This window comes from Acipenser ruthenus, chromosome 10, assembly GCF_902713425.1.
Source record: "Acipenser ruthenus chromosome 10, fAciRut3.2 maternal haplotype, whole genome shotgun sequence".
NCBI classification, from domain to species: Eukaryota; Metazoa; Chordata; class Actinopteri; order Acipenseriformes; family Acipenseridae; genus Acipenser; species Acipenser ruthenus.
This window is the reverse complement of record NC_081198.1, coordinates 41,749,370-41,763,872: the sequence shown is the minus strand read 5'-3', so window position 1 is coordinate 41,763,872 and position 14,503 is coordinate 41,749,370. Positions and strand designations below refer to the sequence as shown.

General features: G+C 36.2%; 1 protein-coding gene across 2 annotated transcripts in view; it reads left to right on the top strand.

The window, feature by feature from the left end:
* Positions 1-14,218, top strand: part of LOC117404579 (ceramide synthase 6-like) — a 39,296-nt gene extending 25,078 nt beyond the window's left edge. The window contains exons 6-11 of one of the 2 annotated variants that reach the window (XM_034007479.3): positions 748-840; positions 6,113-6,241; positions 6,512-6,618; positions 9,298-9,454; positions 10,029-10,052; positions 10,635-14,218. In XM_034007479.3, coding sequence (XP_033863370.2) covers positions 748-840; positions 6,113-6,241; positions 6,512-6,618; positions 9,298-9,454; positions 10,029-10,052; positions 10,635-10,793 — 669 coding nt within the window. In that variant the 3' untranslated portion in view covers positions 10,794-14,218. The remainder of the gene's footprint in view (positions 1-747; positions 841-6,112; positions 6,242-6,511; positions 6,619-9,297; positions 9,455-10,028; positions 10,053-10,634) is intronic. The other variant, XM_034007486.3, reaches the window with a different exon arrangement.
* The last annotated feature ends 285 nt before the right edge of the window (positions 14,219-14,503 follow it).

The window sequence follows — 14,503 nt, the reverse complement described above, 5'->3', positions numbered from 1 at the left end:
TGTTTACTGTGCATAGTGATGCTGAATTTGCAGAGAATGTTTGTAGGCATCTGGTAAACGACCCACAGCACACCTTCTAAATGTTAAAACCTTTTCCCATAACCTGTCACAAACACTGTTCTAGAGGAGATCGTGATTTTAATCTGTTCACAATAAACATATCCACCACACTGTTTATTTTCTAACCAAACAACGATTTACACAGTATACCATATATATATATATATATATATATATATATATATATATATATATATATATATACACACACACACACACACACTGTGTGTGTGTGTGTGTGTGTGTGTGTGTGTGTGTGTGTGTGTGTGTGTATATATAATGTTGCTAATATTCAATACAGTAGTCCAATTAAATTAATACTGCAGCTGTATTTATTTGTTATAAATAATAATAAAGGTGCATTCTAATAAAACATTATCACTTTATCTGGGGTGATTTGATTGATTTTGTTCTGAGATGTACTGCACTGCTGTTTTAAATGTGTCATGTGAAGAAAGTCATTGAACACAAAACCAATCCCTTGGAAGATATTTAATTAAAGATGTATACACAGGTGACTGTTTTTGGTACAGAGAATATCCAGGGCTCTGTCTAATCCATCACTTTAAGTTTTCATAAAGAGCAGTCTTACCAGTAAATGTAACTTTTAAATGATTTTATTCCCTGGCGAAAATGACAATGTTACCATTGCCCTTCTTCATAGTTTTTATTTATTTTTATTTACAGACTCTTACAACTGAACTTCATTACTACTACATTGTGGAGCTGTCATTCTACTGGTCCTTAATGTTCTCCCAGTTTACTGATATCAAAAGGAAGGTAAGCGAAGTCTATTGCCCTGTACATGGATTAATAATTCTGGGTAGAACATTTTATCTCTATATCTACTGAAATTATGACTAAAGAATGATCCAGCATAAAACAGCGCCATCTTGTGGCATACAGTTAGGGAAGACGTGAGACGTTACATGAGCAGGTATGGCAGGAGTTACAGTACCTCATAATTGAAGTGAGAAAGAACTGGTACAGTGGTGATGCCATTTGAATACTTTTTTCTACCCAGAGAGTGTTGTAGTCTGGGTACGGGATTTCATCTTGTAAGTTGTGGAGGGACTAATTAACGATCCAGTATTCCAAGGCAATTTTGCATTATATTTTGCTATTTTATAACTTGTTTTCTTATCGGTATGTTATAGTGGCTGTCTGAAGGAAACTACTCAAATGCAGTACATGTTATTCAATACAGGTACAACCTATGAAGATATTTATCTTCAACCCTTTTAAATGATATCCAGATCTTACTTAAGTTGTTCCTCATAATGCGTTATATTGATGCTTACTTGATTGGTCTGTACTATCTATTTGAGATCCTATTAATATAAATATGCACATACAGTGGAACGTAGAATATCTAACCGTCACATAACCGCCCTGATCAATTATGTTATTATGTTACTGCACTGACGAAGGCCAGTGGCCGCAACTCCTCTGCATGAAATCGCTTCATTGTTTTTTCATAATGATGTTATAATAATAAGTATATAAGCTTAACCGCAGATACCTGGTGAGTGCTTGACTTTTTACGACATTCAGTATATTTACTTGAGCCTATAGCACACCGTCAATACAAGAACATTGCTCTTTTAGCGTGCTCCTATTTTTTCTATCTCATAACCATGAATTCAAATAAATACTTAAATTATATTGAAACATGCTAACATACAGTATGTGGCTAGATTTCTGTACAAGAGCTTCGATGTTGAAAGCAGATTCTTTTAGCTAATATGTCAGTAAAAATATTTATTTCAACCCAAACCTAATGAAAAACATAAAACCTATGTTCTGTGATGGCTTAAAATAAAGAGGGTAGTTTTAACATGAAATGCAGTTTCTAATTCAGGTAAATGGTTGGCAATATTTATTTTTAAATGTCAATCTACAGTCCCTTTTCCACTCCAAATTAACAGAGTTGGTTTGTTTTGCTTTTTACATACAATGCTGTCATATGTTCAGTATTACACATATTATTAAATATGGAGGGGAAAAAATTGCATCGACACTGTTTTAGACTCTGACAAGACCCAGACAAGGGCTGGGCATGCAGGCAGCAAATCCAAAACAAGATAGCCAGGTAGCTTAACCTTCTAAACATGACAACTGCTGCGAGGTGAAGAAAGATAACCTGGGTACTATTTCCAGATGACAGCAGTTCATTATGAACTTCATTTTATTTCATAAAGTATCAGTCTACTTACTAGTTTCTTTGAGAAACACAAATCTGTCTTTTGCCTGTTGGTGTGTTGTAAGCCTCCACAAACATCCAAAGGCAAAGCCAGTCCACTTAAACTTAAGCAGAACTTGGACTGTCCAGAGAAGAGTTCGGCAAACTACTTGTGCACAAACGTTGCTCTTTAGTTAAGAAGTATTCCTGTGAAAACAACCCAACTTTCCTTGAGTAGGCGTGCCCTTGTATGAAAGAAGCAGGTATTACTTTATTGCTGGTGCTTATTGGGTACAATTATCCTTTTAACAGGAAACATTCTAGTAACAAGCTGTGCTATTCATCTGTTATATAAGTGTTCCGCATACATGCTCTGTCGTTGGAAACGTTCTTTGGTATTTTGCAGCCTGTCTTGTTGCTGTCGGTGTTAGCCTTGAAAAAGTGTATTGTGTGGTCTGCCATATAAAAGATCTTTGCAGGGCTAGCATCATATAAGTAATATGACTGAGTGCATTTACAAAGCCAAGTCTCATTTTTGTGTGTGTATATATATATGTATATATATATATATATATATATATATATATATATATATATATATATATATATATATATATATATATATATATTTGCTAAATGCAATCTGCATGTGGCCTCTCAGCATCATACAGTACATCACTACCTCCATTATGCCACAATAGGTTATGATGCACTGCACTTTTCATCTCTTTGTTGTGTGTTTGCATGTTGTCCCTTTTTTTTTCTTCTTTCAGTTTTTTTCATGCACAAACACCGCACTGAGGAGGTCCTCTGCACTTCATTGCCAGTCCAGTATGTTCTCTGCTCTCTTCCATACTTTTATCTGCATTTCATTTCTGTACTCCTCATACTGTACCTGGTCAAGCTGCTTGTACTACTTCTCTCACTGTGTCACATTCAAACAGCACAGTCAATTGAAGTTTATATTATATATATATATATATAGAGAGAGAGGAGAGAGAGAGAGAGAGAGAGAGAGAGAGAGAGAGAGGAGAGTGAGAGATGAGAGAGGAGAGAGAGAGAGAGAGAGAGAGAGAGAGAGAGAGAGAGAGAGAGAGAGAGAGATAGAGAGGAGGAGAGAGAGGGAGAGAGAGAGAGAGAGGAGAGAGAGAGAGAGGAGAGAGAGAGAGAGAGAGAGAGAGAGAGAGAGAGAGAGAGAGATATAGCTATATAGATATTATACATGTTTTATGATTCCTTGCCCAAATCCCCATATATAATCTGCAACCACAATCGAGTGATCCCAGTAGTTATGAACTGCTCTGAAGCAAGTTCTTGTTTCTCAGTTGCAATAATGATCTGCAGAACTGAACACAAACAGGATCCTACTGGAACAAGAGGCTGCATCTTTTCACTGTACTGAGTACAATTCATTTAAGGATATTACAAAATAAACTCAAAATGCAGGGGATGTAACATTTTAGGAGGAGTTGACAAACAAACTACTTAGTAGTGGGAAATTGCAGTTTAGTATATACATTGAGTAACAACAGACAGGTGGGTCTGTTTTGATATGAAGCTCGTCCATTCAATATAAGGTCCTTTCAAAAGAGATCCAGTCGCCACCACTTACACCATACAGGGTTATTTCAGGCAGTCGTTTATATCGGACAAATAGCGTTTGCAGTTTGCCATTCCCATTGATTTCAATACAAAGCATTGTTTATACCATGTTAAGCAGGCCATATATTTCGGGCAAACTCAGCTGTCTGGATCTCGTTATTTGCCATTCGCATAGATTTAAATGACAAACACGCTGATTTATACTGTAGTAATCGCTCTTACTAATCCAGAAATCAGCTGTCTTCACTTCGTTACCTTACCATTCACATAGATTTAAATACAAAAGGCAGCACTTTACTGTAGTAAAAGCTTGACAGATTGATCAATCAGCTGTTTGCACCTTGTTACTGAGCGATTACCCCTGTACTGTACCTTGGCTATTTATTCCCTGTTTGCAGTGTCAGGTTTATTTACAGTTTGAAAAAACAGCACTGACTGCAACAGTAAGCAAGCATGGCTGGAAAGAGAAAATCAGTACGAAAATTCAGGGAAAATAAAATGTCTCTGTTGGAAGCTGTGTGCTTGCTAAAACATGCTTGGAACCCTGTCAGTCAGCAAACAATGCAACATTGCTTCAAAAAGCTGGGGACAATGTGGGAATGGACCTGATTATGGACTGGGGAAGGGGATGGGATGGGAGTACTCTGTAAATAATGTGTGTTTGTAAAATGTGTTATTCTTGTTCAGATCTGTTAGCATTCTCTGTGTGTTTTGGTGCTGGTGTGCGTCACTGAGGGGGGTGGGAGCAGGTCTGACATGAGCAATTAGAGATAGGGAGGGACCAATGAGTGAGGTGGAGGGGGGGGGGGCTTGGGTGTGTGTGTGTGGCGATGACAGTTTGAAAGAGAGACGTGGGATCTGGCAGTGGGAGAATTGAGAGAGAGCGAGAGTTGAGAGGTTGAGTTTGTGAGTGAGAGGAGAGGAAAGGGAGCCATTGTTCACTAAAAGCTAAAAAAATTATAAATACAGCAGTTTCCTGCTGCTTTGAACTGAAACTGTTGTCTGTCTTATTATATCCTGGAAACCCCGCAGCTCAGCACTACAATATGTAAATAAATCCTGTTTGCCTGCGGGGCGTATCAACTTCAACCTCCTTCTCGATCTCCTGCCTGTCACTCAGCAGCGAATGCATGCATCCACACGGCAGATGGCTACTCTGTCACAAGCATTAATACCCTGTATCTTTCTAAACAAGGGATTTAGGGGACCTCCCTAATAAAAGCTGAATATCAAAACAACAATAATATAGTACAGTAATTGTTACAGCTGTGTATAATGGGATTTAAAACAGCATTCATTTATCCACCTTTTTACATATCTGCCCTTACTCTGATCCCATCGCAGTCGGATATGCGACGGATTACTGTACTTTTTATTACATTCATAGGTTTTAATACATCTTTTTTATTAGTGTAATGAGTGTCTTAATAAAGATTTTTAAGCGCATACACACTTGTTTGTTTTGATTACTGTACTGGTGATTGTGAACATATTTATTATCAGGTTAGTGTGTGGGAGTTTATACCGTCCATCGCTTACTGCAGGTGAATCACGTTAACACAAACGCACCCATTCTAAGCGGTGGCAACTGTACTAGGGTCAGTATTTTTTCAGCACGTTTAGCAAAGGGAAAGATCCAGTGGAGACGTGTTCGTAACATGGCATGTGTAGATTTCATGGTGTACGAGATGACCTCTCCTAAACAATAAGAGACATCTTACACACAGCATATTAACTTGCTGTGAAATTCCCAATACTGTAGTCCTAGTACTGTATACAACCTTGCTAGCAGGTTTCTGTCGTGTATTTGTAGTAGCTCAATGTTGTGGCACAAGAATGACATTTTCTGCATTATGTGGGGCATCAATATTTGGAATAGGTGGGGACACAACAAATAGGTAACTCCTGGCATTGGTTTTTCCTGGAGCTACACACATAAATTAATACTTTTGGTACTACAGCATGCAGCCTATTCAGTATGTATGAAAGATATGCTTTTGTAATTTTGTTTCTCTTTCAAAGTCCATGCGTAAAACAGTTTGAGTACATTTTCAAACTATGCTCACTGATAGTGGGTATTGAATTCATCCTTGGTACAGTACATCTCCGCAGTGTCTCTCTACTGAAACAGATGGTTAGGTGTGTAATTCTATTCTGTGGCATATTGTAAAACCTATATCAAACCAATAAGGGGTGAGGGATTCATTTCTTATAGTCGAGCATCATTTTAACTTTTTTTTTGTAATTGTTTCCTCTTTTATTCTTTAGGACTTTTTAATTATGTTTTTGCATCACCTTGCCACAATCTCCCTGATAACCTTCTCTTACGTGAATAATATGGTGCGCGTAGGAACACTGGTCATGTGCCTTCATGATGCATCTGATGTGCTGCTTGAGGTAAGCTGTTCAATGCAACGGGGGTGGGGTCATACACAATGCTAACATAACAGCATGAGCGCATTGTTATGTGTAGGAGCTCATTATAGGCCATTCAGTTCCTCACAAGGCTCTCACACAGTGTTTTATATTAGTGTCATAACCTGAGAATGTGCTGGACCTCGGTAACTTCAGCTGTGGTAGAACATTGTTCATTGACTGAATGCAATATCTGTTTAAATTTAAATATATATTTTATTTACATTTGTTTATTTGTTTTTGCTGTTGCAGGCTGCTAAAATGGCAAACTATGTGAAGTGTCAAAGACTCTGTGACCTCCTGTTTGTCATGTTTGGGTTAGTCTTCATTAGTACTCGGCTTGCTGTTTTTCCTGTCTGGTAAGTAAACGTGTAGATGCTTATTCATGTATTACATCTCTAATGTCCATTAACTTGAAGCTTTTTACACCGGACAGTGCCACTTCTGACACAAAGAGCCCAATTCAAGTAACTTTTTGCTGGGGGAAATATAAATACATACAATAAATAGAGCAAAATGGAGAAGGTTAAAGACTGCTTTGTAACATTATTGGCATGTTTTAAATTCACAACAAATGTGTGAATTGCCACCTAGAGTAAACCACCTTAATGTTAGCTAATGGAACAAATTAAGCTGATGTATAGATTGTATTGTTTTGGATTTATTAGTAATATGTAGGCACTAGCAATTTAGTCTTTTCCAAGAATCTTCACAAAAGTCTATTGTCCTATTTGTTTCCTCTTCAACACTAGCACTAATGCATGACGGTTCCAAGTACTGCACACTCGATCTGCTTTGCCATCTGTGTTGCAGATAGGCCTCTAAAATGGAACTAAAAGGACACTGAATGTCAAGGACCATGTGCTGCGCTTGAGATTAGAGAGCATTTCTCCCATTATTACGACTGATTACATTCCCATACTGAAAGATGGAGGGAGGCTGAGACAGAGCAGAAAGCAATGAATATTCATTTTTGTATTCTGTTTTATTTATTGTGAAATTGTTTTCAGAGGAAGTTATGAGTATGGTTTGTAAACAATGGTTAATGGTTATCGAGAGTAAAATTCGATGACACTCCCCCCCCCCCCCCCCCGTTTCAAATAAAAAATTAGGTTTGCAAGAGTACAATATCTTAATAATGTATTAAATATAACAGTATAAAAGTATCAATGCTGCCCTTTACTTGTAATGCTGCCATGATTAGTTGACCTATTAATCAAAAAATGCTAACTTCTTACTCCTTATGTGTTGTGCTGAATCTCCCTGCTGCAAGTCTGTTTCAGTCTCAAGGGACTAGGCCTGTTTCCAAAAATCAAAAGCAAATTAATTTTTCATCTGGCAAAAACAAAGCTGTTTTGGGGATGAAAACTGAAATCTATGTGATTTTAAATAGTCTCTGTGGTCTTGCATATATATTGCCGATTCTGTCCTAATTTAATTCAAATGAATATTTTTTCACATTTTGCTTTGTTTACTGTATGAATTTCTATTCTGTTCCCAAAATGCTGTTCCCCGGCTAAAACATGAATATAAAGCAGGCCGTTTTGTGGTTCATAGTGATGAAACAAAGTATCTGAACCTGAAGAGATCAGCATTATTCAGTGCTCTGAGCCCTGCTTGATATCAATAGCAACACTTGCGTCAGAAGTGATTCACATCCTGCCTTTTCAGTGCTTTCATTTTAATAATAGAAAACCTCACTGATCGAGCCAAACCTTCAAAGAAACCTGCTCTGTTTACAAGTGCTCCAGTACGGACAAGTATAAAGCAGATCTCATTTTAAACAATACACAAGGTTTATTTTGGAATGCCAAAGTAACTGAATTGAAGTTTCAAAATAGATCAGAAATGTGAGGCGAGAGAAAGACTGCCATAGTGCTTTGTATTTTCCCCTAACTGAAATCTAGTTGCAGCCAAATGAACAAAACTTGTGCGTTTTCTACTGAATGTCTAGAGATGTGTATTTAGTTTAGTTTAGTTTGAATTATTTTACTTTGTAGTAATTAATGTAAAATGAATAGTATGTTCCATTTATACATTTATTTTTATTTTTTTTTGTAAATCAATAATACCCACCCTTTTTGACCTAACTTGAAATGTCCAATTGAGATCTTTGCTGCTGTCAAGCCAATTGCCTTAAGCCAAAGGCCTGCCCGTTCATGTAATCTTTTAATCTACTTTCTCTGAACCTAGCCGAACCTGAAAGACTTAACCTCACAGGGGAATCCCGGTTGAATTAGCACGGAATGACACTTGCATAAATAAGTAAATCATTATGTGATTCTTGTGTGAAAGGTATAGATTACAATGTCCAATAACACATTTCTTACAACAATAGATCAAATGAAATGACAATTAGTAATTTGGCCTGTGTTTTCAAGGTAAAAAGGCAGTAATATCATTTTTATGTGCTGACTGTATTCCTCCCTGGGATTCTAATTAGTCTCAGCTTTTGAGAAAAGCCAATCAGACCTGCCCTGTTCACCTCTGAAATGGACATTGCTGTGAGCATGTCATCATTTGGGACTGTGGTACACAGCTGCTATACTACTAGTATATTGCAGCGCTTTATGAGGAGGACACAAAATTACACACAAGATCTAAAGTTCTATTTAAGCCTTTCATGCATGGGGACAGATACAAAAAGCTCTCTTCTTGTCTTTTACATGAGGACATATGGAAGATGCAAACGCATGAAGATACATCCTCATGTGAGGATGCCATTTGTTCCCCATATAAGGCAATGGAAAAAAATTGAAAAACAGATGCATAAAAATTATATTTATTGTGTGTCCAAAACCTACTTTTTATCAGCTGTTTTCAATATTTCATGCATGAAAGGATTAAGTTGTTGCTTTTGGGCAAAAAATCTATTAATTTGGTTACCAGTTTATGTAGCTTATTTGCCAACTGAGACATTATTTTGTTTAATTCCATACACAGAATAATCCACTGCTGTGCCTAATCACATTTTGTTCTACGGAATTGAGGCATGAGAAAATGAAACTGCACTCATAAGATTACATTGTCTGTTTTAGGATCTTAAACACAACCGTGTTTGAAAGCTGGGACATTGTTGGTCCATATCCATCGTGGTGGGTCTTCAACTTGCTGCTCTTACTGCTTCAAGTGCTGCATTGCTTTTGGTCATATCTCATCGTAAAGATAGCCTGCAAAGCCATTTCTAAAGGAAAGGTAAGGCATGCATGTATTGCAGTGTTATCTGTGAATTGTAAAGTGGAGTAAATCGATTGAATTCTCGAATATTCTCACTTAATAAAATGAGGTCTAATGCAAAGCATGTCATTTGGTAATCCTATTGAGAGAACCAATGGTCTGCTTGTGTTAGCTTGGCACTATGTTGTACCCTTAATTAATTAATTAAAAAATGCATTGTAATTCAGATGAAATGCATTTAGAAAAAATGTATGTTTCATTGTCTAAACATCGCTTATAATAATAATAATAATAATAATAATAATAATAATAATAATAATAATAATAATAAATACAAATTTAAACAAAAACAAGGAATATTGGTAATTTATTCTGTGTGTCTTTTTTATATAATTTACTGTACCATCAACAGATCTAGATTCTCATGTTTAATTTACTAATTAATTAATTAAAAAAAAAAAAAAAAAATCTTTTGTAAAAAGTAATCCGACCAGCAGGGGGGACTAAAATATCTTTCTTTTGTTAAACGCCTGGAGCTGTGTCCTTTTTATATTTTAACCTATTTGTTCTCTTTCTTGTGCTGACCTTGAAGGTGGGGAAATGGAATCCCTTGCATGTAAGTGTGGAATCTTGTATGTGAAAGCGACTTCGTTATTTAGAAGTTGCGTCTGCATTTCCTGCTGTCTCACCAATTGCAAAACGCTGTTTACACGTCACATTTCTTTTCTAATAAAAAAATTCATTTTACAAAAAAAAAATCATTCATGGAAAGTGACCACAGACCTAACCGTGGATTACTTTACCTAAGGCAACACAAAGTCCAAGATTAGTGCCAATTAAACATGTGATCTTGCAAAACAAATGTATTACCCAAGAGGCGAAGAACAATCTTGACCTAAAGTAAAGGCTAACAACAGAGGCAGTGCATTCCAGAAATGTAGACAGAACAATTTGGGAAATGCAGGTTCATTTCAGAAAAGAACAACACGGTAATGGCAATTTCTGGTGAACATGGACCCTAGTTAATCCTCTAAACGCACAAACAGAAAATTATTTATTTCTGTTTCTATCACACTGTTTTTTTTTTCTTCTGTAGGTTAAATGTGTTTATATTCCAGTTATTCTCTTTTAATGGAAGATCTCAAAGATTTCAAATAGCATTTAAAGTAATGGTTAACACACTCCTGTTATCGTGTAGGTATCAAATGATGATCGCAGTGACATTGAATCCAGCTCCGATGAGGAGGATGCACCATCTCCGACTAAAAAGACACATAACACTGCAACTAATGGGACCAATGGGGCGAACGGAACAAACGGATACCTCACTGGGACTACTTGTCCAGACGAACACTAATACCGTATTTAGCTTTTAGAATGTCAAGCACTGGAAGGATGTCACGGAAACCATTAGTAGATCATTGTATGTGAGACATGAACGATATTACCTGTTTGATACTGGAAGTACATAATAGGACTTGTGAATGCGTTTATATGTATATCAGCATCAGACACAGTTCAATAGAATATCAGAGCATTCCAATAGTGCACTGTCCGTGAATGAATGAAGAATTACATTTTCATTATGTGTAAGCAAGCATGCTGCATAATATGTAGTTTCACACAATGGGAGCTGTATTTTCATAGATTTTTTTGTTATTTATTTGTATATATGTTTAAGATTTGTGGATAAAAGGGATTTTCTTGTAGTCTTTTGATTTGTGGTGACACGCTCTTTAACTTAAACTGCTCAGTCTGCTTTGAGAAATAGTGTTTCTTTTTTTTATTATTATTATTGCTTGCCACATGCAGTAGTCCTTGGTTATCTTTAAGTGATGTGATGTTGGCCTATCTAACCCAGTGGTTCTTTCTGTTTACAGTTGTGCTTAATACACGTGTATTATAGGAAATACATTTCTAAAGTTTATTGTCAGCACTGCCTTTTAGGCAATTATTAAACAGACAGTCGGCCAGTAGCAGTGTTTTGTCTGTGGAAGAGTCATGCTGTGAAACAGAGACAGTTGCTTCCATTAGGCATGGATGCATATATTTTGGTTAATCTATAGACACAAATATAGTACAAGTATTATTATAATTTTTAAGGTACTATTTCAAACCACTGAACCACAATATTGTGATGCTCCAATTGCTGGTAGTTTTCATTTTATTTAAGTGGTTTTAATTGCCCGTACCCGTGCAGTCATTTTAAATGTGCTATATTTGTGACGCAAGCTTGGTATATATAGTATATAAAGTAACTGTATGCTTTCAGAAATTGTCTGTGTTTAAAACTATAGTTAGGAATGGAGGGGAAAGTGGTAGTTGCCAAGAAATCAATGGTGGTTTGTGTTTTACCATCCTTGATGTGTACTGTCATGTACAGCTTTAATTTACTGCGATGAAATAGGTACTTGTTAACGGCAGGGATCCATACTCTATCAGCCCACCACTGAGAGAGAGCTTATATTTTGCGTTTCAAAGTGGTGGGCTGATAAAGTATGGATCCCTGTAATTAATAAGTACCAAAAGCTGTACATGTACGGTACACACACACACACACACACACACACACGTGTATGTATATATAATCTCAGTTTTAGGAGGAGGGAGAGGTGTCCCATTAGTGTTTGAGTTTTCTTTCAACTTCAAGCAAAATCATACAGGACCTCATGAATGGTAATAGTGCCAAGTCATTTATTTATCTTAAAAATGGCCTGTTAAATTTTTTATTTTTTTTTTTTCCCCTCCAGTGGTTTTTAAACGTAACATTAAACAGGAATAAGCTGCACAGTCCAGATTTCATGCCAAGCCAAGGTACGCAATAATCCACAGTAATATTTAATAAGTTACTGTTTGAAAGCCAAACACCAGGCCAGGGTATAATAACAGAGATACTTTGTAACAGGGAGCCTTAAAGTGCTGTATGTACTTTCCCTCTAAGACCAAGTCCTGAATGTATATGGTTAGTGTAAGGTCCTCGGATTCTGTGTCTTGATAAAGCCTTAAAGCCTAATAATATACTAATTTGTTGTGTGTGTATAAGTGCATGGAGAATGTTGGTCTCCATTGTTGTTGGGTCTTCACCAAAATACATGTACAGTAGGTAACAGCAACCTTAATATCAAGATAGTCAAGAACATTAAATTCATCCCATGATAAGCAAGGTATTTGTAAATCCTGTTGATATACCTGTATGTTTAGACAGTGAAATGTACCGTAAGTCATGGTTAAATACTATACAATTATGCATTTCTTCATTGCCAGCCAAAGCATTGCTAAATTAACAGAAAACATATCATGCCAAAGACCAGCTAAAAAATTAAACCATCCCATATGGGAAAAACAAAAACAAAAATCCTGTATGAAAAAATACAAAAAATCTAAACAGTAGTATTCAATATAGTGTTTTGGTTACTACTAGAGAATGAAGTAGTACTAGATGAGTTTTTTGAGGGACTAGTCTTATGTAAACAATGTTATGTTAAACTCAAATAATTGTATGTTTTTAATAAAACAAAAGGCAGTATAATGGTACTAATGGAGCAGGAACTCAAGGTATATTTTTTCTCTAAGCTCACTCCCACATTGAGTTTCTTTTTTCCACCCCAGCCCAGTCACTGAAGAGGAGATGCTACTGTACTTGGGGTTCCTTTTAGTATTTTGTGACTGGAATACAAGTTTGGCAATAATTGTGTACTCCTTTCTGTTAAAAAGAACACGACTATGCAGTGTTTGTGGATCACATGCAGTGAGGGTACTGTGTGTTTTTTTTGTGTGTGCAAGAGAGTGTGCTTGATCTGGTATTCTATTCTTATTTGAAATGTTCTGGCGTTTTCTTCTGCCAAGTGGGAAGTTAACCCTTTATTTACAACCATGACACAGTCATTCCAGAAACCTACTGTGAACTACCACCATCATTTTATATGATTTTACTTTATACCACAGTCAAACAATCATCTGACTATCACAGCGACTAAATGTGAGAAATCTAAAGCAACCTTTGAGAAAATGACAACAGTACAGGGAGTCGGATGCTGACAATATGTTTTAAGATTGCCACGGCATTTTTTTTATTACTGTGTGATGTCACTGGTTACTAGAGAATATCTTTGTTTGAAAAAAAAAAAGAATAAATAAGTGTTGAATAGAAAACTGGGCTCTGTGAAGTACATGTTTAGTTTACACACGTGTGCATATTGTGCAGGGTTTACATTTGATTGTTACTTTGTGCTGTCATTGGTTGAAAGGCTTCTTCTTTTTGGTATTGAATGTGTATGTGTTTACTTTTGGATTCTGCAGCCAATGGTCATTGTAGATGAATGGCAAAAACTTTCACAATAAACATGTGTGTTGATATTACAACATCGGTAGTGCTGTTTTGATTGATTGTTTAAGTACTTTCAGGTTCATTTTGTTACAGTTTTGTACACTGTTTGAATTCAAATGGTTTAGGGTATTTTTTTCACAACTAACACAACTGCACTATGTGGCAGGTAACAATGCTTCTCTGTAAATAAACCATTGGATTGACTTCTTGTATGAAAAATGGGATCAAGGAAAAAGTTTATATTTATTTTGTAGAAATGTTAAGTGTCAGTGGGTCCTTTGCAATTGTACAATTTGAAAATGTGTGGGGAAACCGAAGTGAAAAACTACAGTAAAATGTTACGAGCTGCATTTTAAAATTCCTATACAATCGATGTAATAAGAACAATAACCACTGATTAATTGAAGCCTGCACTGTAGAGCCAAACTGTTTAATAAATGTATTTTTTTTCATCACTCTTGCAACATTAATGCGAAGTGTTCTTGTTATTGACTGATGAAAACACTTTGAAAAGCTTCCGTTATTTTGTTGCTCTTATAAAGGCCACTATAAAGTCATTGTACAATTGTTTATAACACACAGAAAGATCCTGTAAAAACCTTTTATATCAGTTTATTTTTCTAAGTATTTTTAGGGGGTCCTAAAAAGGGAGGGAGCGACTTATACACCGGTGTGACCTAAAGGCTTTTTCTTGAAATTGTTGTCTCAAAAAAGGGGGGGGGGGGTGACTTATACACCGT